Genomic DNA, 25,224 nt, shown 5'->3' with positions numbered 1-25,224 from the left:
TAACAGCTTGACCCTTTGGCCTTGGGGTGTCTGTTTATTTGTAATAAACCGTTAAATGAACATCCTTCCCATCCCGTCTCCCTTGTCCCTGACCCTGGACTGGGGCTGTAAGACCGCAGAAAGCTTTAACTTCGTCGTTAAAAAGTGAGACGAAAAGACAAAGCTCCTGCACTGTCCAGCGAATCTTTATTAAAGTGCTGTTGGTGTCTCAGTCTAAACCAAGACTTTGGTGTCATGAAATAGAAAAACATTTTCATACTTTAAAATGAACACTGAGATAAATACAGTTATTGGTATGTCCATTAAAATAATCATAAAAATAAAGTAAATAATTGTATAAGAAGAATATATACATGAAGAGGATGATTAATCCATATTTTCGTTCTCATCAAAGTTCTTGTGGTGAAATTTGGTGCCAGCTCATTTAAAACTGACTAATTTAGATGAAAAGACAATTAGAAACGAGGAGGAACCATTTCAGATCAAATCGCCTCCATCAGGCTTCAAAACCCCCAGTTTCAGTCTGCAGCACGTGGCCTTCTGAGACGTCCTCCACGACACCTCTGGGGCACCAGGACACCCAGTGGAAAGGGGCTGGAGGTCTTCACATTTTGGTTCGTGCCCTTGGTTGCGAGTCATATTCCTTCAACTCATGATGATGCTTCTTCTCCTCCTTATCTGCAAAGCGAGCCTCAATCTCGGCCGGGTCCACGTACGTGTAGTAGTAGGCCATGATGCCGAATATGATGGAGACGGCCAAGAGCAGTGAGGCGAACAGCACGTACTCCGCCCACTGAGAAGCACAAGCGAGGTCAGTCCTGCTGCTGGGGACGAACTTTATGGACTTTATGACTTTTACCTGATCAGGGAGCTGCGCAGCCTCTGCCACGATCAGCACGATGATGTTTCCCACGGCAACGGTCAGCAGCCAACCGGCCTGCAGAACCGACTTCATGTTGCTTGGAGCCTGGAGAAGAGAGAATTGGAGTCGCGGCGCCACAGTGCAGAGTGCCGGGGAACCGGCAACATATCTCAGTCTGTCACCTGTGAGTAGGAGAACTCCAGACCCGTGACGGAGAACACCACCTCCCCGAAGGTCATGAAGAAGTACTGGGGGATCTGCCAGGCCATGTGGAAGGTGTTGGGTTTGATGTCTTCTGTCTGCAGAATGGAGCTGATGCACTGGAGCAAGAGCAAGAGGAAAAGCAGACAAACTGATGGCAGAAGAAGACATGCAACACACAGGCGTCCACACTACCTCACATCGACTCACATCTGGGCCAAAGGAGACGTTGCTGGCAATAAGGAAGGTGTAGGAGCTGCCGAAGCCGAACTCCTTCTCCACCAGACACGACGGACCCCCTGGACTCTCAATCGTGAAAACTCTCCTGGAAATGAGATCCACAACGTTCAGGCTAGAAGGCCCCATCCAGACGAGAACGTTGTTCTACAAAACCTGCGTCCACTCTGGAGCGTTATCTTAATGTCGTAACTGCCGCAGAACAACCACAAAACATGTTATCTGCCATTGCTGTATGTAGGACGCGTTTGGGGTTAAGGGTCAGGTTGGACGTTGGGCTGATGGATACGTGGAGAAGGGAAATTCTCTCTGGAAGGCGTTTTAGAAAATAATTTCAGTGAGAAATGTCCTTGTGTGGACAGGGTCTTAGTGTTTTTTCTCTCACTGTTTGTGGGGTTTTGGTCAGACATCTTACTAAACTCGTGAAGACGTATCGCGTGAGCAGCTCCTGGATGTTGCCGCATGTGCCGGTGACGCTCAACATCATTGAAGAATGAGTAGATCTGAAAAGGTCTGGAGTCATTAATGCACAGCTAACTGCGCTCACTTACTTGCCCTGGGACACCATGGTGTAGTTTGAATCGTCGTTGGTGACAATGGCACCGAGATCCTCTCCACTCCACGACACGTTGAGAATCGAGCTGAAGCCGTTCACAAATCTGCAGCATAAATCTGGCCTCAGTCAGGATAATTCAGATGCTTATTGTCCTCTAGTGTCACCACGCGTGACCACGCCCACTAGCAACATCAACACTTTGGTGGGCGATGTGGTAATGATGAGGTATGACCATAATGATGAGGTATGAACATATGACCATAATACAGTTTAGCAGCAGTGTCATCTCTCACCTGATGGCATTGTTGCCTTCTTCTGGCTTGGTGGTGATGTCTTCAAGCTGCAGTAGAAGTTGAGGTGACAAAAAAACAGAAATGCGCCAAACTCCATTAAATTATTGGCTGCATGGCATAACGTGGTACAAACTAAACGATCAGATTAACAGATCCGTGTCCTCACAACGATTGGCTGGAGCCCAGTGCTTATCAGAATGGTTTGTCGTTTCTCTTTTGTCAGGGGGATGTTGAACGTGGTTCCGTTGATGACAGTGGAGATGCTGCTGGTGTCCACGGTCTGGTAATCTCCTGAAGACTGCAGAGAGCACCAAGACGTCACATTGGAGAGTTTCACTGCTGATCAGCTAATCAGGTCCCAAATCTGCATCTGACCCCAGGTCTGAATCATCTCACGTTAACTTCGCTCCAGGTTATTCACAAGGTCACGAGATGCTGCTTAGTGTAGACCTACCTGGAAGGCAGGGACATGGTACGTTTGCCCGCCCACTTGGACGCTCTGCTCTGTGTTCTGTAGGTTGAGGAACTTGAACTGACTCTGGGAGGAGGACGGGAAGTCAGGCAGGGTTTTCTGCAGGAAAACAGGACGTTGAGAGGAACGTCAGCATGGTTCTCATGGCTCAGGAGGGGTGTGTGTGTAGCATTTGCTGGCATCTCATACATCAATCTGAATCTGGACCAGGGCAGCGGCAACAAAGGCCACTGCGGCGAACAGCATCCCCACAGTCATTCTCCGCAGGGGTCTGAGGAGCACAAAGACGCTCATCAGGGTTTCTCAACACAACCTGCACAGGCGTTCGGCCGCCACGAGCATGCAGAAGACTCACGAGAAGTTCAGGCCACACAGCTTGATGAGAGGGTAGACAATTCGGTCCACGATAGGGACCAGCAGCAGGATCAGAATGGGGTTCACAGTCTGAGGAGAGAGCGAGAGGAGCCACGTTTCACCAGTTTTTACAGGCAGATTTCTGTAGAAATCGTTCCATGTAAAGTGTGAAGAATCTCACCTGCATCTGATCAGGCTGAATGATAAGGGCGCCCTGGAAGAAGAACCACGAATAGAGAACATTATAACAGAACAGAGCTGTAAGTTCGGTGGGGTAAACTTCTGGTCTACAGTTCCTATCCTGTCTGTATGATTCGCTGATGTAAATTCGTTGGTAAAATGATTTCCATGTTGTAAATTAATCTTATTAAATGTTCATTTGTAATGAAATGTTAATTTGATTTGCAATTCTTGGTCATTGTTGTCAGTTGATGCGTTTTAATTATCGTGAGGTCCCCTTGATGAAGGTCCCGTCCCCACACGCTGCTCCCCGGGCGCCTGTCATGGTGCCCACTGCTCACCAAGGGTGATGATTAAATACAGAGGACACATTTCACCGTGTGCTGTGCTGCAGTGTCTCACAATGACACTGCAGTCACTTCACTTTCAAAATGGATGCTGAGGAGGTGAAACGGCCTAGACTCTGGCGGTTATGTTCTAAACCCGCTCATTTCCTTTCCCTCTTAGTCTAGCGCTAGATTTTTAAAAGCTGGACTTGTCTGGTCGGACCAAACTTTTTAGGCCAGATTACAGATCTAGTACAGATCGTTCATTTTTTACACTTACAAAATCTCCATCCATATTGGTAGCCTGAAGAGTCCATCGGGAGCCCTGACGTAAAAAAAGGAAAATAAATTCCCACAGCTCAATAACACACTCCTGAATGGATGAAACACACACACACACACACACACAAACACACACACACACAGACCTGCTGGTCGAACAGGGCCCAGAACATAGGCAGCGGGATGTAGAGGAACAGCACCTTCACCACCATCTTCACCTGCTCAATCAGCAGTTTCTGCAGGAGAACATGGGTAGAAAAGTCTATTTACACATCTCTCATTGGCTAGTGGCTGGCTCTCATTGGCTCTCATTGGCTAGTGGCTGGCCCTCATTGGCTAGTGGCTGGCTCTCATTGGCTCTCATTGGCTAGTGGTTGGCTCTCACTGTCTCTCATTGGCTAGTGGCTGGCTCATATTGTCTCTCATTGGCTATTGGCTGGCCCTCATTGGCTAGTGGCTGGTTCTCATTGGCTCTCATTGGCTAGTGGCTGGCTCTCACTGTCTCTCATTGGCTAGTGGCTGGCTCTCATTGTCTCTCATTGGCTAGTGGCTGGCTCTCATTGGCTAGTGGCTGGATCTCATTGCCTCTCATTGGCTAGTGGCTGGCTCATATTGTCTCTCATTGGCTCTCATTGGCCGCACTCACGTCATATTTCTCGCTGGCCCAGTCCATCCAGTGCTCCCTGGCTGGGTACTGACTGTCGCGATGCCGGAATCGGTTCTTCAAGGCGAACTGGAGCAGGCAGCAGATTTTCATTTCATTAGTACAGGTGTGTGTGTGAACCTGGCCCCAGAACTGGGTTCATGCTTGTGTATGATTGTAAATCATCAGAGTGCCTCTATAAGAGAGAGTGACTTCACCACCTGATGACACCACAGATTTCAGAGTTGGTAGAAACCGATGAGAAGACGCGTGACTGCGAATCTCTCGCTTACCCCAATACACTTGCAGACATCCAGCATAATGTTGCCTTTAGGCGCAGCTTTGACATACATGCTGCTGCCAACGATGAACACCACTGCAGAAACACACACACACAGTACAAAACAGTTGGAATGATTCAGTGGTTCAATAGCGCCACCCGGTGGCCATTCCTGACACGCGCATTGTGTGGTTAGAGTGGAAATCTGTGTGTGTGAAGTAGGGGGGACAACTAACCAAGCGCGACTGCCATGAGAGCAGCAGGAACACCAAAGGCCAAAGGGTAACATCTCTGCTGAGTGTGAATCCCACAGTTCTGACCTAGTGGACACACACACACACACACACACATTGACTGAACACACATTGACTGAACACATTCTCATTACAGAGATAAAAACACACATTGACTGATTTTCTCAACAATGGCCACACTCACACACACAGGATTGTGTGGGCAGTGGTGTCCTAGCAGGTAAAGAAGTGAACCTGTAACCAACCGGTTGCTGGTTTGAATCCTGAGCCGCCGAGCCGGTTAGTAATCTCAAGACTGGACTACTGTAACCCCCTTCTAGCTGGTGTACCTCTATATACCATCCAACCTCTACAACTCATATAAAATGCAGCAGCACGACTGGATTACTGTAACTACCTCTGCTACGTTCCCTCCACTGGCTCCCAGTAGCTGCAAAATACTGACCAAAAATGGGGCTTCACATCTGACCTCAGAGCCCTTATTACACCTCGCACTGCACTAAACCACACAGTCGCCCAGTATTTTCATCTTAACAACATGTAACTTTCTTATAGTCTGAATTATATAAGAAAAAACCGAGTGAATCAAGTTATTGTATTCATGGTTTAAATGGTTAAATACAGTGAACACATTTCACCGTGTCACCGTGTGTCACCTCTCAGGATGGGCGTGATGATCGTGGAGAGCAAACTGCCAGCATTGATTGACAGGTAGAAGATGGAGAAGAACGTGCTTCTCTGCTTCTCCTAAACAGACACACAAAGGATACAACACCTCAAAACACACACAGATATATCTCGACCTACGCCTTGTGTGACCTTGGCCCCTATCCTGCTGTGTCAGGTGTGTGTATCACCGCTGCTGATGTTCTGCTTATCAGAGTTGATAAGATGATGTGGAGTGACTGAGCACATTCAGCCACAGCTGATGTTACATGAGAAGATACCTGGTGCTCCTGAAACTGGTCCCCACCGAATGCAGCCACACAGGGCTTGATGCCACCTGTGCCGATGGCGATCAGGAAGAGTCCGATCATGGACAGAACCCTGCAGCGAGGAGGAGGAACGTGTTCGGTTAGAAGCAGGCATTCTGCTGCAGCTCCGAGTTAAACATCTACAGCATTTATCAGACGCCCTTATCCATTTACATTTACATTTACGGCATTTACCAGACGCATTTATCCAGAGCAAATTACAATCAGTAGTTACAGGGAACAGTCCCCCTGGAGCAACTTAGGGTTAAGTGTCTTGCTCAGGGACACGATGGTAGTAAGTGGGATTTGAACCTGGGTCTTCTGGTTCATAGGTGAGTGTGTTACCCACTAGGCTACTACCACCATGGTGGCCGCCTTGCAATCAGTAGTGACAGGGACAGTCACCCTGGAGACACTCAGGGTTCAGTGTCCTGTTGAGGGACACGATGGCAGTAAGTGGGGTTTGATCCTGAGACTTTGTGGTCTTCTGGTGTGAGTGTGTTACTCGCTAGGCTACTACCAAACATCTGCAGCCATGGTGAAAAACTCACACGTGGAGCGTCCGGTCATCGGGAATCCCATCCCTGTTAAAGTCTGTGATGTCGTGAATGGCGCTGACCGCCAGCACGGCCTGTCCGATGGTGTAGACCATGGACAGGTAGATGATTGTCCTGGAGAAGAAGAGAGGAAAAAAGTTCATATTTAATGCCATACAGCTCCAATATGTGTCAATTGATCATGTGGATCATTTCCCACCAAGGACCTTACTTGAACTTTCCCAGCCAGGAGTCGGCCACGATGGCCCCCAGGATGGGCGTCAGGTAGCACAGGGCCACGAAGGTGTGATAGATGGTGGTGGCCAGGTCATCGTCCCAGCGGAGGAAGTACCTGAAGTACAGCACCAGCACGGCTGGCGGCGTTAGAGGGAGAGAAGGAGGGATGGGACGGTGAGGAGAAGTGTGACGGGGTGGAGAAGTGGTGGGAAAACGGCCTGGGACTCACCTCGCATGCCATAGTAGGAGAACCTCTCACAGAACTCGTTCACCACAATGAAGAAGATGCTGATGGGATAGTCACAGCACTCCACCGACTGACAGAGCGAGAGATATCGTTATTCATCCTCCTCAGAAGGAAGCAGGATGGGGAAACATCTCTTACCTTCTTCTTGTCCTGTTTGCTCTTGGTGTTTCCCTTATCTACAGGAAGGAACAGAAAATCAATAAAATGCTTCTGTCCTCGTCACAATTTCACATCTTTCTTTTATATTTTATATTGGGCTGCACAGCCCAGCAGGTCCCACAAAGTCCCACTTACTACTGAGCAGGACACTAAGCCCTGAGTGTCTCCAGGGGGGGACTGTCCCTGTAACTACTGATGGTTGCAATGCCACGGGGTGAGGGAGAAGTTTGTTGACTTTAATAAAGAGTTGTGGTGGCCAAATATACATAAATTCCCGGGGAAATATTGCAAATAAGTAGAAAAGTATTGTACTTGTTAAAAACATGATAAAATTCAACTCACCTTCCATGATGCTGCTGTTTTTTTTTCTTTGACTGTATCCTTAAGTGAACAGATCCCCTCACACACACACACACACACACACACACTCTCTCTCTCTCTCTCTCTCTCTCTCTCTCTCTCTCTCTGAAGCGGCAGGTGAAACCACTCTGTCCTGCAGGCACTCGCCGGGGCAATTTAATAACCTGGAGCTCTGCCTTCCTTCCCACAATGCAGTGCAAATGGACTGTGGCATTAGTGGGGGAGGTGCACATCATTACAGATGAATAAAGAAGCTGTGGTTTATTATAAAGTGGTCAAAATCAGACTGCATGCTGGGAATGTAGCGCTGGCTTCAAACCTGACCTTAAAACCATTTCCCCCCTACAATTTGTTAAATATAATATACAATATGATTCATATAATATATAATGTCAGATAATTAAGGGATCACAGTGAAACCTGCTCTGACACTAGCCCTTCAATACAGACCATTGCTGATCTATAATAAATAATACATGAAAATAAATCAATTATATTACTCTAGTAATTCATCTGAAAAGTGGTGGTTTGGTGGGGATTCACAATATTCTGATTCTAGTTCTATAACCTAACATCTCCTGCTAATCCATTCCAGTAAACTCACCATAAATACTCACATCAGATGCATGATGCTTGAAAGCTCGCCTGGCGCCAGTGTGTGTGTGTGTGTGTGTGTGACACAGGACTGGGATTAATGTGTTTTTTAACACGGGACACACACTGCTGGGGATTCCCCTCCGTCAGCATCCCTCCTGCTCAAAACATCCAAACATCCGATACAAAGCGCCAGCGCTGCCCGCCTGGGCCGAGCTGCCACAGCAGGACAGGTGACCACAGCAAGAACTGATGACCGTTTTGCCAATCTGGCCACATGTAGCTGCGGAAGGGATTGGATCTACTGGACAGGTGGTTGGGTTGCCTGTAGATATAATCTGAATGATTTCATCAGATGTGATCTTAGAAAATGGATTTAGAGCAGTTGTAGAACCTTCAGAGGGTAGAGTAGGATTAGTGGTGGAGAATGTCTCACAGATTTGTTCAATCTTCCCTGTGAAGAAGTTGGCAAAATCATCAGCTGTTAGGGAAGATGGGGCAGGGGGAGTCGGAGGGTTGAGTAGGGATAAGAAGATGTTGTGGAGTTTTTGAGGGTCGTGGGCAGAGGCTTCCAGTTTTGTCTTCTGATCCATGGTGACACAACTGATAGCAGATACCTTCAGAGGTCAGATGGAGTTCCAGGTCAGGGCTGATTTGGTGGCTCCTACTCAATATTAGATGGGTGTTCATAATGTTTATTCTGATTGGTGTAAATTTTGTAATGCAGGGGACACCAGATCCATGATGAACCCATCAAACTTTTATTGAGCAGAATCAGAAGGGAGTTTTTTTTTCAGACAATGCAAAGATTTACAGTCATTTTAGTAGCAGTACAAAAAAGTTATAGTCGTTTTATATATATGTATATTCATTAAAAAAATTACATTGACATTAACATTCAAAAACTATTATAAAAAACCCCGCCCACCTCCAGGTCAACGCAGCTCAACGCTACAGAGCTCCACAGCTCCACAGCGGCTGCTTCGGCAAAAGACACGGAGCTCGCAAGATGGAAAGATGCAGGCAACGGGCAACGTTGCACCACTTTTTATAACCAGAAAGCAGCAATTATTACTAAAAGTTCAGCTCAACATGGCATCCAAGCAAGTATCTCTGAGCGCTGAATAAACCAGAAAATGATTTCTTCCTAAATAAACACTATACATACAGATTTGATATATTATCTACAGTTCTGAGGTTCACATCATCTCATCGTGGTTATTTTGGGTCTTCTGTGATTTCTGTGAACTTATTTCTGTAAAATGTTGCCAGAAGCAACATTCGTCTAAAATAAATTCTTTTTATTTTCAGCTTCTACGTGGTGAAACATTTTCCTTCTGAGGACACTTCTGTCCCCGCAGACATGAGAGGTAGGTGACGGTTCCGTAAGTTTAAAGGTCAGACGGTGGAGGACGAGGTACAGGGGTCCAGTTGGGGGTGGGGGTGCGGCTGATGGCTTTGAAGATGTGCAGCGAGTCTGAGAGCCTGTTCTTCATCCCATGCTCTACAGGGTTAATCTGGGGGGAAGAAGAGGAGGAGGAAGTAAGAAACAGGCCATGATCAGCACTGAGGAACAGATTACACGTCGGTTACCATCCCATCTGCAGAGGCGGGCAGAGGAAAGAAACGAGAAGGTCACTATGAATCCCTCTCAGTGGAAATGGATGAAAGTTTGAGGAACCTAGCGAGGAGCCTCAGACGCGTGTACCTGCTCGTGCATGATGAGGGACAGCTCTCGCGCCAGGTCTTTGTAGCTGGCCTTCATCTCGTCGTGGTACTCGTGCTGGTCCTCTTTAATCAGATGCTCATTCACACTCAGCGCCTGTCCACAGGCGTCCACAAACTGCCTGCAGAAAGGCGGTGAGGGGACAGTGGCTTTGGTGACGGGTTTCAGGTTGTGCTCAGCAGGCGGGAACATGAGGAACCGGTCAGTACCTGAAAACCTCCTTCAGCTGCTTCACTTTGTTGTCAGCGTACTTCTTCATGCTGCCGTCATCAAGGAACGCCCTGGCGTATGCTAAAGGACCGGCGTTCACCTGCACACAGAGACCTGAAGATGATCGGGGCGTGGCTGCTGGACCCCATCCCAGTACAGGGTCACCCAGGACACACACACACACACACACACACACACCTATGGCCAATTCAAAGTCGCAAGTTCACGTATTGTGCATGCCTTTGAATGGTGGGAGGAAACTGGAGGACCCAGAGGAAACTCTCAAACACGGGGAGAGTCACACGCACACACCTGCACGCTGACGCAGCCCTGCAGCTTGAGCTGCAGGCGGATCATGTCGACCTCACTGGCCGAGCAGAGCGCCCGCAGCTCGCTCACCCTGGCCGCCATCTCATCGATGGCGACTTCGATGGGGCTGAGGTCGGAGTGGTGCTGGTACATGACGGCCACGCGCTTCTTCACGTACGGGAAGCAGTGTGTGGCTGGGGGAACAAACGGGAGTCTCAGAGGGGCGTGGCGTCACTTACCAAGTGACACATGGATTAAGAAACAGTACAAAATAATTAAGACGCTTCAAACCCCATTATATGCTCCCCAATTCCGCTTTATAATAAGTCTGGGATCAGGCGTACTGGTGAGGACGGTGCGCCGCTTGCACTGCTCCTCAACGCCGCCCTGTTTCCTGCCCGATTCTGTGAAAGGCGTCTCAAAGACGAAGCGGCGAATGTTGTGGTTCTTCTCGAAATCGGTGCGCCGCTCCTCCAGCTCCTTCTCTTCCAGGTACGGCATCACGTGGGTCACCTGGATGTAGGCAAACTTTGAGTCCAAGTCTTTGGGGTTCACCTGTGGCAGGATGTGACGAAGTAAAGAAAAAAAATGATTTTACTATAAATATCTACAATACTCCCAAAACGGACTCCACTCACAATGGTGTAATGAACAAACATGTAGAAGAAGTGCAGCAGTGCACAGTGAGCAGGGCGCTCAATATTTACAGATTAAACTAGAAAGAAACATGATCTGGAATTATTGCAAAGTCTGATTTAATAGATTACAATATGTGTCCACATGGACATGGCCCACCCTTACCCTGCCCGAGTCCTGGATTATCTTCACGTTGTCAGGCCCAAACTTGTCCGAGTAGAGCCTGAGCAGCCTGTGAGAGATCTCAGACAGTGGTGTAAACTTTGGCTCTTTGTAGATGTACTCCTTCCCATCCTCATCCTCAAAGAAGCCCTGCACCATGCACAAAAGCAGCACTGCGTAGATGTACCAAACTCCACAATCCAGCTCAGGCCATCAGAAATGAACATGATGAGTAACATCTCCAAACTCTGTGTAAAGGCATGTTCACTAAAGTTCACTAATTCACCAGTTCCCCAATCAGGATGCCAGAAATAAAGTCCCAATAACCTGCATGTGGGTGCCTGTAGTGGGCGTGGTCACTAACGTTCACTAATTTACCAGTTCCCCCATCAGAACGCTGGAATTAAAGCATCTGATAGAGGCCCCGTAATCAGAAGGTTGCCGGTTCGAATCCCAATCCGGCAAGGTGCCACTGAGGTGCCACTGAGCAAAGCACCGTCCCCACACACTGCTCCCCGGGCGCCTGTCATGGCTGCCCACTGCTCACTCAGGGTGATGGTTAAAGACAGAGGACAAATTTCACTGTGTACACTGCTGTGTATCACATATGAAATATCACTTCACTTTTCTCTGGAATTAAAGCGCCTGATAACCTGCATGTTGGTGTTGGTAGTGGGCGTGGTCACGTTCACTAGGAATTAAAGCGCCTGATAACCTGCATGTTGGTGTCGGTAGTGGGCGTGGTCACGTTCACTAGGAATTAAAGCGCCTGATAACCTGCATGTTGGTGTCGGTAGTGGGCGTGGTAACGTTCACTAGGAAATAAAGCGCCTGATAACCTGCATGTAGGTGTTGGTAGTGGGCGTGGTCACATTGACTGGAATTAAAGCGCCTGATAACCTGCATGTTGGTGTTGGTAGTGGGCGTGGTCACGTTCACTAGGAATTAAAGCGCCTGATAACCTGCATGTAGGTGTTGGTAGTGGGCGTGGTCACGTTCAGTAGGAATTAAAGCGCCTGATAACCTGCATGTTGGTGTTGGTAGTGGGCGTGGTCACATTGACTGGAATTAAAGCGCCTGATAACCTGCATGTAGGTGTTGGTAGTGGGCGTGGTCACGTTCACTAGGAATTAAAGCGCCTGATAACCTGCATGTTGGTGTTGGTAGTGGGCGTGGTCACGTTGACTGGAATTAAAGCGCCTGATAACCTGCATGTTGGTGTTGGTAGTGGGCGTGGTCACGTTCACTAGGAATTAAAGCGCCTGATAACCTGCATGTAGGTGTTGGTAGTGGGCGTGGTCACGTTCAGTAGGAATTAAAGCGCCTGATAACCTGCATGTTGGTGTTGGTAGTGGGCGTGGTCACATTGACTGGAATTAAAGCGCCTGATAACCTGCATGTAGGTGTTGGTAGTGGGCGTGGTCACGTTCACTAGGAATTAAAGCGCCTGATAACCTGCATGTTGGTGTTGGTAGTGGGCGTGGTCACGTTGACTGGAATTAAAGCGCCTGATAACCTGCATGTTGGTGTTGGTAGTGGGCGTGGTCACGTTCAGTAGGAATTAAAGCGCCTGATAACCTGCATGTTGGTGTTGGTAGTGGGCGTGGTCATGTTCACTAGGAATTAAAGCGCCTGATAACCTGCATGTTGGTGTTGGTAGTGGGCGTGGTCACGTTGACTGGAATTAAAGCGCCTGATAACCTGCATGTTGGTGTTGGTAGTGGGCGTGGTCACGTTCACTAGGAATTAAAGCGCCTGATAACCTGCATGTAGGTGTTGGTAGTGGGCGTGGTCACGTTCAGTAGGAATTAAAGCGCCTGATAACCTGCATGTTGGTGTTGGTAGTGGGCGTGGTCACGTTGACTAGAATTAAAGTGTCTGATAACCTGCATGTTGGTGTTGGTAGTGGGCGTGGTCACGTTCACTAGGAATTAAAGCGCCTGATAACCTGCATGTTGGTGTTGGTAGTGGGCGTGGTCACGTTGACTGGAATTAAAGCGCCTGATAACCTGCATGTTGGTGTTGGTAGTGGGCGTGGTCACGTTGACTGGAATTAAAGCGCCTGATAACCTGCATGTAGGTGTTGGTAGTGGGCGTGGTCACGTTCACTAGGAATTAAAGCGCCTGATAACCTGCATGTTGGTGTTGGTAGTGGGCGTGGTCACGTTCACTAGGAATTAAAGCGCCTGAAAACCTGCATGTTGGTGTTGGTAGTGGGCGTGGTCACGTTCACTAGGAATTAAAGCGCCTGATAACCTGCATGTAGGTGTCGGTAGTGGGCGTGGTCACGTTCAGTAGGAATTAAAGTGCCTGATAACCTGCATGTTGGTGTTGGTAGTGGGCGTGGTCACGTTGACAGGAATTAAAGCGCCTGATAACCTGCATGTTGGTGTCGGTAGTGGGCGTGGTCACGTTCACTAGGAATTAAAGCGCCTGATAACCTGCATGTTGATGTCGGTAGTGGGCGTGGTCACGTTCAGTAGGAATTAAAGTGCCTGATAACCTGCATGTTGGTGTTGGTAGTGGGCGTGGTCACGTTGACTAGAATTAAAGCGCCTGATAACCTGCATGTTGGTGTTGGTAGTGGGCGTGGTCACGTTGACTGGAATTAAAGCGCCTGATAACCTGCATGTTGGTGTTGGTAGTGGGCGTGGTCACGTTGACTGGAATTAAAGCGCCTGATAACCTGCATGTTGGTGTTGGTAGTGGGCGTGGTCACGTTGACTGGAATTAAAGCGCCTGATAACCTGCATGTTGGTGTTGGTAGTGGGCGTGGTTGCTGGAATTAAAGCGCCTGATAACCTGCATGTTGGTGTTGGTAGTGGGCGTGGTCACGTTCGCTGGAATTAAAGCGCCTGATAACCTGCATGTTGGTGCTGGTAGTGGGCGTGGTCACGTTGACTAGAATTAAAGCGCCTGATAACCTGCATGTTGGTGTTGGTAGTGGGCGTGGTTGCTGGAATTAAAGCGCCTGATAACCTGCATGTTGGTGTCGGTAGTGGGCGTGGTCACGTTCGCTGGAATTAAAGCGCCTGATAACCTGCATGTTGGTGTTGGTAGTGGGCGTGGTCACGTTGACTAGAATTAAAGCGCCTGATAACCTGCATGTTGGTGTTGGTAGTGGGCGTGGTCACATTGACTGGAATTAAAGCGCCTGATAACCTGCATGTTGGTGTTGGTAGTGGGCGTGGTCACGTTGACTAGAATTAAAGCGCCTGATAACCTGCATGTAGGTGTTGGTAGTGGGCGTGGTCACGTTGACTGGAATTAAAGCGCCTGATAACCTGCATGTTGGTGTTGGTAGTGGGCGTGGTCACGTTCACTAGAATTAAAGCGCCTGATAACCTGCATGTTGGTGTCGGTAGTGGGCGTGGTCACGTTCGCTGGAATTAAAGCGCCTGATAACCTGCATGTTGGTGTTGGTAGTGGGCGTGGTTGCTGGAATTAAAGCGCCTGATAACCTGCATGTTGGTGTCGGTAGTGGGCGTGGTCACGTTCGCTGGAATTAAAGCGCCTGATAACCTGCATGTTGGTGTCGGTAGTGGGCGTGGTCACGTTCGCTGGAATTAAAGCGCCTGATAACCTGCATGTTGGTGTCGGTAGTGGGCGTGGTCACGTTGACTAGAATTAAAGCGCCTGATAACCTGCATGTTGGTGTTGGTAGTGGGCGTGGTCACGTTCACTAGGAATTAAAGCGCCTGATAACCTGCATGTTGGTGTTGGTAGTGGGCGTGGTCACGTTCAGTAGGAATTAAAGCGCCTGATAACCTGCATGTTGGTGTTGGTAGTGGGCGTGGTCACGTTGACTGGAATTAAAGCGCCTGATAACCTGCATGTTGGTGTTGGTAGTGGGCGTGGTCATGTTCACTAGGAATTAAAGCGCCTGATAACCTGCATGTTGGTGTTGGTAGTGGGCGTGGTCACGTTGACTGGAATTAAAGCGCCTGATAACCTGCATGTTGGTGATGGTAGTGGGCGTGGTCACGTTGACTGGAATTAAAGCGCCTGATAACCTGCATGTTGGTGTTGGTAGTGGGCGTGGTCACGTTGACTGGAATTAAAGCGCCTGATAACCTGCATGTTGGTGTTGGTAGTAAGCGTGGTCACATTCACTAGGAATAAACATGACCAATGTTTACTAGTTTTCTCATTTCTGTCTCGAAAAGGCGTTCCTCAGCATTGCATTTACATTTTTACATTTACAGTATTTACCAGACGTCCTTATCCAGAGTGATTTACAGTCAGTAGTTACAGGGACATTCCCCCCCTGGAGACACTCAGGGTTAAGTGTCCTGCTCAGGGACACGATGGTAGTAAGTGGGGTTTGAACCTGGGACTTCTGGTTGATAGGCGAGTGTGTTACCCGCTAGGCTACTACCAGCAAGCATTGGAGGCTGTGTTTATGTCAGCATGCAAAATGAAACTAAAAAAGCAGGATACACCGCACTACTCTCTACATCGATACGTAAAGAAATACGTCACCGTCTCATCACTACACTCCTCAGCTGTCCCTCCCCTGTGAACAGGGACTCTATGGAGAGCTGGAGATGGTGAGAGTGGAACGGGCCGGGGCAGGTACCCAGAGAAAAAGCTGCGGAGACCAGATCTACTCAGCACGGCTATCAGTATATGCACTCAGGAGAAGGAGAAATGGGAAACATTGTTGTTGAACCTGCATTTCCAGAATAATTAGTTAATAAATGATATTATATGGCCCTGTCCTTACTGGAACTCCTTCAGCTCCTGCTAATTCAGGATAAGGATATTCAGGATTCAGGACATCTCCCTGTTCGTTGTTTTTAATGGGAAATTCTGTTCAGAATTCCTTCTGGGCAGTGTGTTTAAGCATGATAAAGACACCGGAATGGTCATAGAACAGATTCAGCACCCAACATTTCCATCTCTGAACACAGGACACATCATGGAAACTAGTTACATGACGGCCAGCTTGTCAAACATTAACACGGTAGAGCGGTGGGTTCATTTCCTGAAAACGAACATCATAAAACACCACCTGCACCAATCCGAGGTGACGGAGCACCAAAAGCTCTGCAACGATGACCCCGTCCAGGGGTCCGATGGCATAATTACAGTCATTCCACACTGCGGCAGGTATCTGCTGTGGTGTCTGGTACAAAGCCATCAGTATCAGAAGCTTCATGAGACTTATTTCTCCAATACTGGCATCAGGGAATACTGTTTTCATGAAGAGCTGCATGGGGCTTGCTGTGAATTCCTTTCCAATATAGGATTTTTTTTTTTTTTTGTAGTGTGTGTGTCTAAGGTGACAAATAAAAGCTCCCGTCCCGTATCTACTGCATCCAAAATCACCTGAAATGTACCTTGATCCCAATTTCCCTAACGCTCCGCAGCCCAAGTCTCAATGGTGCTTAATGGTGTCGCCCACAGATACAAACTGGAGGCAAATCATGAAACATGAAGCTTCAAGCAAAGCCAATAGGGACTTACCGCAGCCTTCAGAAAGAGAGGGAGGGAGAGAGAAAGAGAGCAAAGAACATGAATTTATTCATCTGAGACAAGCTGCAACACAGCCAGACTTTCTAAAGGTCCCCTGACATGAAAATGGGACCTCGTGAGATGATTGAACATTAATACGAGTTCCTCTAGCCTGTCTACGGTCCTGATAGTGGCTAGAAATGCCGATTGGTCGTTCGGCTTCACCGTTCAGAGACCAGCAGCTCAGACGGTCTGATCTGGAATTTGTCCCTTTATGACGTCATGGCTTCCAAACGTGAGAAACATTGCAGTCGCTCGGTGATTGGACATAAAAATGAGCACAAATTAATTTTCTTAGTTCCGTCATGCGAGAACTATTTTATTATTTTACTGAAAAAGCGGCAACACGACTTCCTGTCTGCACCAAACATTGTGGCTGGTGAATGGTGCTGTTGATGTCATTTCCACGAATGTCCCCTCAATTTCTACAGGCCGCTCTCCTCCTCGTCCCGCCTCTCTCCTCCTCATTAGCATTTAAAGCTACAGGCGGTGAAACGGCGCGTCCTGGGAAATCTCACTGTGGGACTGGATCAAAGTGGCTGTAATTCTGACTTCAGATACAGAATTAGGGGACATTTACATTTACAGTATTTACCAGACGTCCTTATCCAGAGCGCCTTACAGTCAGTAATTACAGGGACAGTGGTGGCCTAGCGGTTAAGGAAGCGGCCCTGTAATCAGAAGGTTGCCGGTTTGAATCCCGATCCGCCAAGGTGCCACTGAGGTGCCACTGAACAAAGCACCGTCCCCACACACTGCTCCCCGGGCGCCTGTCATGGTGCCCACTGCTCACTCAGGGTGATGGTTAAATGCAGAGGACAAATTTCACTGTGCTGCTGTGTATCACACGTGCTGCTGTGTATCACACGTGCTGTGTATCACACGTGACAATCACTTCACTTTGAGACACTCAGGGTTAAGTGTCCTGCTCAGGGACTCACGATGGTAGTAAGTTGGGTTTGAACCTGGGTCTTCTGGTTCACAGGCGAGCGTATCACCACTAGGCTACTACCACCCGACCAATAAGATATGAAAGCAAAAAAAAATAATTCCATGTCAGGGGACCTTTAACAATTCATTTAGAAAAAGTCGGTGTCACTTTGATTTTTACAAAGGACTGATGTATGCCAGATGCCAGATGTACGAACTCTCAGGCATGAAGATAAAACCTTCGTACGTGGGATAAAAAATGTGTTATACCTGCCCAAAGAAGGCCACCCTGAAGAAAGTTCCCAGCAGCCTCTTCCCTGTGTGCATCACTTCCATCACTTTATTGTAGGCTTGATGCAGCGTTTCATACAGGCGGGATAATTTCTACAGAGAAGAACAGGCAAGAACTCTACTAGGTTCTTAGATGCATTTCACATCGAAGCGCCTGCATCCATGCGAACCTGGAAGTCTCTCCTCTGTTCGTAGGTGGGGATGATGAGCCAGTAGATGTCAGAGATGAGCTCATAACGCTCCGCCTTCCAGAGACCATCAGCGCACTCCTCCAACAGCTCCATCAATACCTCCTACAGACAGAAATGCCGAAATATTAGGCTCATAATTCACAAATGCTAAAATGTTATTCAGATATAAAACAGTTCAGTTATTCTCTACACTCCTAATACCCCTCTTGTACATTAACATGACCACGCCCACTACCAACAAAAGCATTGAATTTGAAATCCATGATATTGTGTTATAGTTCCTGAAGAATCATGATACACGCGCCTCAGGATTCTCTCATTAAACTTTCAAACTGTGGCCCAAAAACCATCACACACACACACACGACTGGGGCAGTGGTGGCCTAGCGGTGAAGGAAGCGGCCCCGAAGCGGCCGGTTCGAGTCCCGACCCCCAATGTACTGCTGAGGTCCCCTTGATGAAGGTTCCGTCCCCACACACTGCCTGTCATGGTGCCCACTGCTCACCAAGGGTGACGGTTAAATACAGAGGACACGTTTCACTGTGTCACCGTGTGCTGTGCTGCAGTGTTTCATAATGACAATCACGTCACTTTCACACATCACACACATCTTGACGTCCCTTCCAACAACAGGTATTCAAGAATAACCAGGAGACGGTGTAATGCACTATTTACACTCATGTTCTTAAATCTCACTTCGAGACTCATGTTGCTTTTGTCCGATTTGTTGCTAAGCAGCAGTTATCTGTTAATTTGATACAGCACTCGACAGAAGAGTGTTTTTAATTGATTAATAAATGAAATGATTATGGTAAATACTTTATTAAATCCAATCCACACAACGAGTTAATTGCGTCCTGCCCTTTCATCACGATAAGACTCGGTAACCCAGAGCCTCTCGTGCTTTATTGCTGTATTATTAACTCCATGTAGTTGCTGCAGAAGGCTGATTGGTGGGATAATAGAGGAAATGAAGTGTCATTGAAGGACTTTCAGCCTCTCGGCATGAACATCCGCGTCTTCATGTCACACAGCTCACTAGTCTGTTTTCTCTCGGTTTTTACAGCAGTGTGGAGAGAAAAACGCTTCGTGGAGATACGACATGTTCAAGGCTATCTGCACTTATCAGAGCAAAAACATCTCAAGTACTGATGCAGCTTGCTAAAGATAATCACATTCACGTGCATTAATGCGCGCACACACACACACACTCATACTGGGAAATAAATGCTACTCATCAGAGATAAGAAAATACAAGGTTTATAATCACAGTTATAAATCATTTAATGATGTTCATGCAGTGTTGCCCAGTACTGCACCATGGACTACAGCTCAAAAGCCCCTTCGTCATTTTTAAAAGCTCAATGATTCTTCTTCTGTTCCATCATCAGTCAGCTTTTTAAGGTTTGGAAACAATTAGATGTATTATTTGTACTCAAAACCCCCAAAAAGAAAGTATTAAACACTTTATATTACTTCCATTCATAGTGTATTTTTTCTTGTGGAATATATCAATACATGATATATATCTACATTAGGGCTCAGTTTGTTCACTCTTCCAAAAGAGAATGAATTTTGACGGCATGTATGGGATTTGTGGGATTCATCAGGACTTTTCTAGTCCGGTTCTAGTCCTGTTCACCAGCCATATTCACAGCGACTGAAGAAAACTTTTCAGAAGTTGAGAATGAGGACCGGATCTGTCCAGGGTAGGACATTTTCTCCCAGTGTCCCCTCACCCCTGGTTACACCAACCTCATTAAAGTGGACGTCCTGCATGCCCACATCCTCCATCATGGCCGCCTCCTCGTCGATGTTGGGCGAGATGGTGCGGAAGGCCATGTAACCCTGCCAGAACATGCCTGTCACCGAAACAAGACAGGAACAAAGACTAACGGTTACTATGGTTACAGACATGCCCTGTCCACTGTCCACTGCAGGTTGGCTTTAAAAAACTGACTTATTAAATAGGATTAAATGAATATACATTTTAGATTGTTTAATTGGAAATGCCCCACAATCATAATTAATCAGTAGAAAAGTGAAGAAAGAGAATAATGTTCTTTATGGGCAATAACAGAATTTAAATTTTCACACGATTCTATCATTGGAGGAAGAGAGAAGACATGTGTTTCCCTGAAAATGGCATGCTGGGAATGGTGTGTAAATGCTCAGTAAGTAATCGTGAAGGTCGAATGGTGAAAGGTCTCTGAGATCACTGTGCATTTACCAACCACAACAAGACCACAGTGATTCTGTGTAGATTCTGCAGTTCCTTGTAGAAGACATGGCTTCTTATCAGGAGGAATTCCGACAGAATTCCACATCAGAGCGGACCGTGACCCTTGGACGTAAAACTGGTTCTTACGCGGGCGTGAGCATCTGGATTTTATTGTGTGTCCATAACGTGTGGAATGGAACCAAGCTGATAACGTGATGATACCGTTTTGCACGAGAGAGCACATTTTGAAAGGTGGAGACATATTACAGGTTAGCTACCTGAATAAACCACAAGGTCACCATTACTGCAGTGGCAATGACAAGGACAGTAAGGTCAACGTGATTTACACACCTCTGTCCTGAGACGGTGGGCTACAGCAGTAATTCCTGACCTTTTTTCAGCCTCCTTCAAAGTATACACCGTCTGCTGTGAGCAGCCATAACTAACAATTATAGAGACTGAGTGCAGACTTAAAGCTGCTTTCTAACACGACCTGTCTCGCCACTAGTGGGCGCCATCAGCCACTGGTTCTGTTGGTTTGGAAGATTCGCTCCTCCTGTCCTTGGGTCATAATTCCATTTTGTGCTTTCAGATGCTTCCTTGGCCCTGTGACATTTTTCAGGTGATGCTGATGTCCACATTTCCCCTCCAACTTGCTGAAACCTTCCTCAGAGAAACAGGCGCTCGATTATACGCACACTGATCTATCCGCATCTTTTATTCGTTCTCTTTACTTTACTTTACTTGACAGACGACACCAGCAATTCTCATTCACTTTCTATAGATTTCGAGTTGCAAAACTAGGAGCCCTGATAAGGAATAACTTGTCAGGATTTGAACATGCTGGGAATTGTTAAGTGCTGGACGAATTAATTTATTTTATTTTTTACATTTTATTTTGTGAGTGTGTGTGCATGTGCGTGTGTTAGTGTCGGACTCATCTGAAATACTTTTTAAACAAGTAAACAAGTTCTGGTACTCGTGTGGCAGGGGACTCACCTTTCCTCTTCAGGTACTCGGCCACCAGTGCTGCAACATGGACGTAACACATGGCCGCCTGTCAGCAACACACACAGGTGCAGTTACACACTCTACATCTGCCTGTCTGGATTTAAACTGCTACGCTGTCGAACGATTAAACATCCGCAACACAGTCAAAGTCCAGTCAAACATCATGAGCACAATGCAGCTGCGCTAATTCATTTAAACGGTTTAAATATTATAAATAAATCACAGCAATGAATGAGCTTTCGTATTTTGACAGCTACAACTTACACAAAGGTACACACCTGCGTCCTGAGATGATGGACTACAGCAGATAAGCCATGTTCACCCAACCCCAATTCCTTCCCACATACAAACATGTTAAAGGTCCCCTGACATGAAAATGTGACTTTGTGAGATGATTTAATATTAATTCCAGAATAGAAATGGTGGTCGGTGTAAAGAGTGTTTGGTTATTCTGCTTCATTGTTCAGAGAGCTGCAGCTCAGACGGTCGGATCTGGAATTTGTCCCCTTATGACGTCATAAGGGGAAAGGTTACCTCCCGTTTCTCCTGCTTGTCCCGCCCCTCCCCTAAAACATGATCTCCACCGGACGAGAGAAGAACTGCAGCTGCTCGGTGTTTGGATGTAAAAATGAGCACAAATGTATTTTTTAGTTCCATGTGAGACTCTGAAGAACCTTCATTTTATTTTTTCTGGAAAAACGCGACACGACTTCATGTCTGTACCAAACATTGTGGTTGGTGGATGGCGTTGATGACGTCATTTCCGTGAATGCTCACTCAACTGCTATAGGCCGCTCTCCGCGCCTCTCATTTAAAGCTACAGACGGCGAAACGGTGCATGCTGGGAAATCTCATTGTGGGACTGGATCAAAGTGGCTGTAATTCTGCACCACCGAAAGAGACTTCAGATACAGAATTAGGGGACTTTTAAAAGAAGCGATTAATTTCAAACTTTAATTTGCAAAAAGTGTGAATGTGTTCTCATTCTTTTACTTTAACACTGTAGGCTGTATAGAGTCTATTATACACACTTGTTGGGCGTAAAGAGGAAATTGTGAGGACCCACTGTGATCTCTTGTGAACCACTGGGCTACAGCACTAACCCACCTCTGACAGGTCTCCATTCTTGATGTGGATGCGGGCCATGCTGTCCAGCCAGGTCTTGCGCAGCTCAGGCGTGCTGGTGTAGGACTTGGCCAAGCTGTACTGCAGATCCACCAGCATCTCCGGGTCGTTCTCGTGCTCCTTCATTTGCTCGGTGGCCATCAGAACTGTGCGGATCCGCTTGGTCAGGTCCTTCACGTCAGAAGGGAACGCCGTGTGCTATGGAACCAAGATGAGTTTCATCAGCTGTAGGGAGCCTCCGTTGACAGTGTAGTCACTTTCTTTGCTGTTCCTCACCTTCACGCTCTTGTCACTGTTGGCACAGTTGTTGATGATGGAGAGGGACTGCTGGAAACGGGTTCCACCGATACCAACCACATCAGCAATCAGCTGACTCACTGCAATCACCACCTGCAGAAGATCCAGAAGACATTTTACCCCATGGTAGCAAATCTAGAATCTTCACATGTGAGTCTGTATTTTTAGGGAGCCACGTTACACAAAACCAAAGGAACAGTTCGATAAACTACTGAAAAGCTGTATGGGGTTGAAAGGTCAGAATAGTGAAAATGGAAGCTGCTGCAGGAGAACATCCCTCCATCGTTCCTCACCTGTAGGTGGGTGCGCACGAACGACTTCCTGTCGCTGTACTCAAAATTGCTCTTCATGAGTAAGTAGAGCAGGTGGGCAGCGTCGCTGCGGATGGAGCTCAGCTTGGAGCTGCAGAGCTTGAGGATTTCGTAACACAGAGCTGCGCACATGTCGGGCCGACCATCAAAAAACGTACAGGAGAACTGAGAGACGGAACAGAACAGACGACAAAGCGTTTTAAATAAAAATGTGAATCAAAGGTGAACACGGCTTCTGCAGAGAACCTGACCTTGAGGATGAAGGTGTGCAGTGAATCGAAGACCTGCTTCAAAGCTGCCTCTGACTGGGGGATCTGCAGGAAGCTCAGGTGAACCTGGAAGACCTTCTTCATCAGGGGGTTGTGGCCCAGGTCAGCGCATAGCTGTGTCTGCACAGTTCCATACAGGTATTATTTTAGTCTGTGACCTTGAAGGCCAACTGTTAAGGTGTAAACATGAAAAAATCTTAAGAAGAAGATCAAGAAGATCTAATACAATAAAGCATAATAAAAGGTACAGAGACTTCATCCAGACTTGCATTATGTTTAAATTAGACACTCTTCTACTCATTCAGCAGAGAGGTGCCACTGAGCAAAGCACCGTCCCCACACACTGCTCCCCGGGCGCCGGTCATGGCTGCCCACTGCTCACTCAGGGTGATGGTTAAATACAGAGGACAAATTTCACTGTGTGCACTGTGTGCTGTGCTGCTGTGTATCACATGTGACAATCACTTCACTTTATTTTATTATTATTTATTATGTAGTCTGAATAAAATGCTTTTGGGGACCACAACAGGTGATTATTTCACTTTATTCCTCTCCAGAAGAAGATGTTCTTTAAAATGAAAGTTGAATTTAGCTGTTGCTGAAGAAAAGGACCTGTGTGAAGGACGTTACCTTGAACCCCATGATGAAGGTGCTGAGAGTGTCCAGCACGGTCAGGCACACCTCAGTGGAGACGCTGGCCTCCAGTAGGGACTGTTCAGCGTCGCCATGAGAGGACGCTGCCACAGAGACGTTGGGTTACTGGTAAATATTGCGTGGTAGTAAATCTGGCTTGAAGATGATGAATCATGTGCTAATGAAAAATTTATAACAATATCTTGTATATTCCAGTTTGAATGGTGTGTCTTGGATAAAAGAAATGCCACACTTTGAAATAATTTCATATAATAATGACACAGCACACTGTATAAAACAAAATAAATAAATGATCATATCAATTATGACATAATAAATTTGCTGATTTGAAATGTGATTTGCTGAATTGAAATGAAAGGTGATTTGATGGCTGAATTTTCAATATAAAAATGTCCAGGTGTGGAACCTCAGGTCCGCCACTAGAGGCGCCCAGCTGGGTGTGTGTACGTGTGTCTTACTGTGGTTGAAGGTGTGTGCACTTTCCGAGCTGCCCAGCGGCAGGCGTGTGTGAAGCAGGCCTGGTCTGCTGCGAGACACGGGCAGAGTCAGAGACTTCCTGTCGGGGGCCACACAGCCCACCGCTTCCTGGCTCCTGAAGAGGAAGTGATGAAAGCAGGGACCACCACATGATAAAAGCAGCTAACAACACGGCACATTTGGGATGGAATTCCTTTAATATAATTATTGAATTAAAGCTCTCAAGGTGCCAAAAAGGGGCTTATGGCTATTAGAAAAACATCTAAAATATTGTTAACTACGTATGCTATGCATATATATTTCTTTATTTCTATGAAACAAGGATTAGTAGGTCAAAATGAAGTAGAAAATCCCAGAATGTGTGTGTGTGTTTGAAAGTTATAACTCATATTTTATACATTACAGCTGTATTGTGCAGGCCTTACCTGGCAGTGAACCGCTTCCCCACGTACCTGAACTGATGGAGACACAGTCTGTAATTCAGACAGAGAGACAGATGGACAGAAATCCTGGAGCCAAACAAAATATTTTTTCCAATCGAAATCCATCTGGCCCATATGGGAGTCTAATTCAAACCTACTTCATTTCTCACATTTTTCTGTACAGCGTTCTGTACAGAAAGTACATGTTTTAGGTTACTGCACGTCTCACCGGTTCAACTCGTTCAGTCCAATTTCAGATCGCTCTATAAACACTGATTACTAAATGTTTGCATGAAATGTAATGACCAGTTTTGGTTTTTATTTGATTCTAGCATCTGTGGTGCTGATGGACTCACTCCACCAAGGTGAGGAAATCCAGCAGTTCTGAATGTGTGGCTCGGTTCCAGTACGCAAACA

At 46.9% G+C, this 25,224-nt stretch overlaps 2 protein-coding genes across 8 annotated transcripts in view; both read right to left on the bottom strand.

The window, feature by feature from the left end:
- Nucleotides 1-205: 205 nt before the first annotated feature.
- Nucleotides 206-7,467, bottom strand: LOC114789817 (solute carrier family 15 member 1-like). Its single transcript, XM_028979215.1, has 23 exons — nucleotides 7,436-7,467; nucleotides 7,073-7,110; nucleotides 6,917-7,004; nucleotides 6,683-6,824; nucleotides 6,466-6,585; nucleotides 5,888-5,987; nucleotides 5,597-5,687; nucleotides 4,923-5,006; nucleotides 4,700-4,782; nucleotides 4,410-4,496; nucleotides 3,910-3,999; nucleotides 3,762-3,806; nucleotides 3,157-3,189; nucleotides 2,977-3,065; nucleotides 2,811-2,892; nucleotides 2,604-2,720; nucleotides 2,316-2,447; nucleotides 2,150-2,196; nucleotides 1,852-1,959; nucleotides 1,274-1,388; nucleotides 1,045-1,182; nucleotides 860-967; nucleotides 206-793 (listed from the first exon to the last, which is right to left on the bottom strand). The coding sequence occupies exons 1-23, from the start codon at nucleotides 7,440-7,442 to the stop codon at nucleotides 605-607; spliced, it is 2,133 nt and encodes a 710-aa protein (XP_028835048.1). The 5' UTR covers nucleotides 7,443-7,467; the 3' UTR covers nucleotides 206-604.
- A 1,325-nt stretch (nucleotides 7,468-8,792) lies between these two features.
- The window catches only part of LOC114789762 (dedicator of cytokinesis protein 9-like), a 53,124-nt gene continuing 36,692 nt past the window's right edge, over nucleotides 8,793-25,224 (bottom strand). For 3 of the 7 annotated variants that reach the window (XM_028979109.1, XM_028979110.1, XM_028979113.1), the window contains exons 36-54: nucleotides 25,164-25,224; nucleotides 24,811-24,858; nucleotides 24,367-24,500; nucleotides 23,885-23,991; nucleotides 23,237-23,374; nucleotides 22,968-23,150; nucleotides 22,654-22,767; nucleotides 22,360-22,575; nucleotides 21,241-21,298; nucleotides 19,776-19,882; nucleotides 17,999-18,121; nucleotides 17,808-17,921; nucleotides 16,560-16,565; nucleotides 11,094-11,240; nucleotides 10,637-10,847; nucleotides 10,296-10,486; nucleotides 9,983-10,083; nucleotides 9,756-9,894; nucleotides 8,793-9,564 (exon numbers count right to left, since the gene is read on the bottom strand). The exon at nucleotides 25,164-25,224 is cut by the window's right edge and continues 6 nt beyond it. In XM_028979109.1, the coding sequence (XP_028834942.1) occupies nucleotides 9,439-9,564; nucleotides 9,756-9,894; nucleotides 9,983-10,083; nucleotides 10,296-10,486; nucleotides 10,637-10,847; nucleotides 11,094-11,240; nucleotides 16,560-16,565; nucleotides 17,808-17,921; nucleotides 17,999-18,121; nucleotides 19,776-19,882; nucleotides 21,241-21,298; nucleotides 22,360-22,575; nucleotides 22,654-22,767; nucleotides 22,968-23,150; nucleotides 23,237-23,374; nucleotides 23,885-23,991; nucleotides 24,367-24,500; nucleotides 24,811-24,858; nucleotides 25,164-25,224 (2,324 nt within the window). In that variant the 3' untranslated portion in view covers nucleotides 8,793-9,438. Of the gene's footprint in view, nucleotides 9,565-9,640; nucleotides 9,895-9,982; nucleotides 10,084-10,295; nucleotides 10,487-10,583; nucleotides 10,848-11,093; nucleotides 11,241-16,559; nucleotides 16,566-17,807; nucleotides 17,922-17,998; nucleotides 18,122-19,775; nucleotides 19,883-21,240; nucleotides 21,299-22,359; nucleotides 22,576-22,653; nucleotides 22,768-22,967; nucleotides 23,151-23,236; nucleotides 23,375-23,884; nucleotides 23,992-24,366; nucleotides 24,501-24,810; nucleotides 24,859-25,163 lie in introns of those variants that run through there. The other 4 variants (XM_028979114.1, XR_003749719.1, XM_028979112.1 and 1 more) reach the window with 4 other exon arrangements.

The sequence above is a fragment of the Denticeps clupeoides genome, chromosome 5, assembly GCF_900700375.1.
Source record: "Denticeps clupeoides chromosome 5, fDenClu1.1, whole genome shotgun sequence".
Classification (NCBI taxonomy): domain Eukaryota; kingdom Metazoa; phylum Chordata; class Actinopteri; order Clupeiformes; family Denticipitidae; genus Denticeps; species Denticeps clupeoides.
This window is presented reverse-complemented; position numbering and strand designations above follow the sequence as displayed.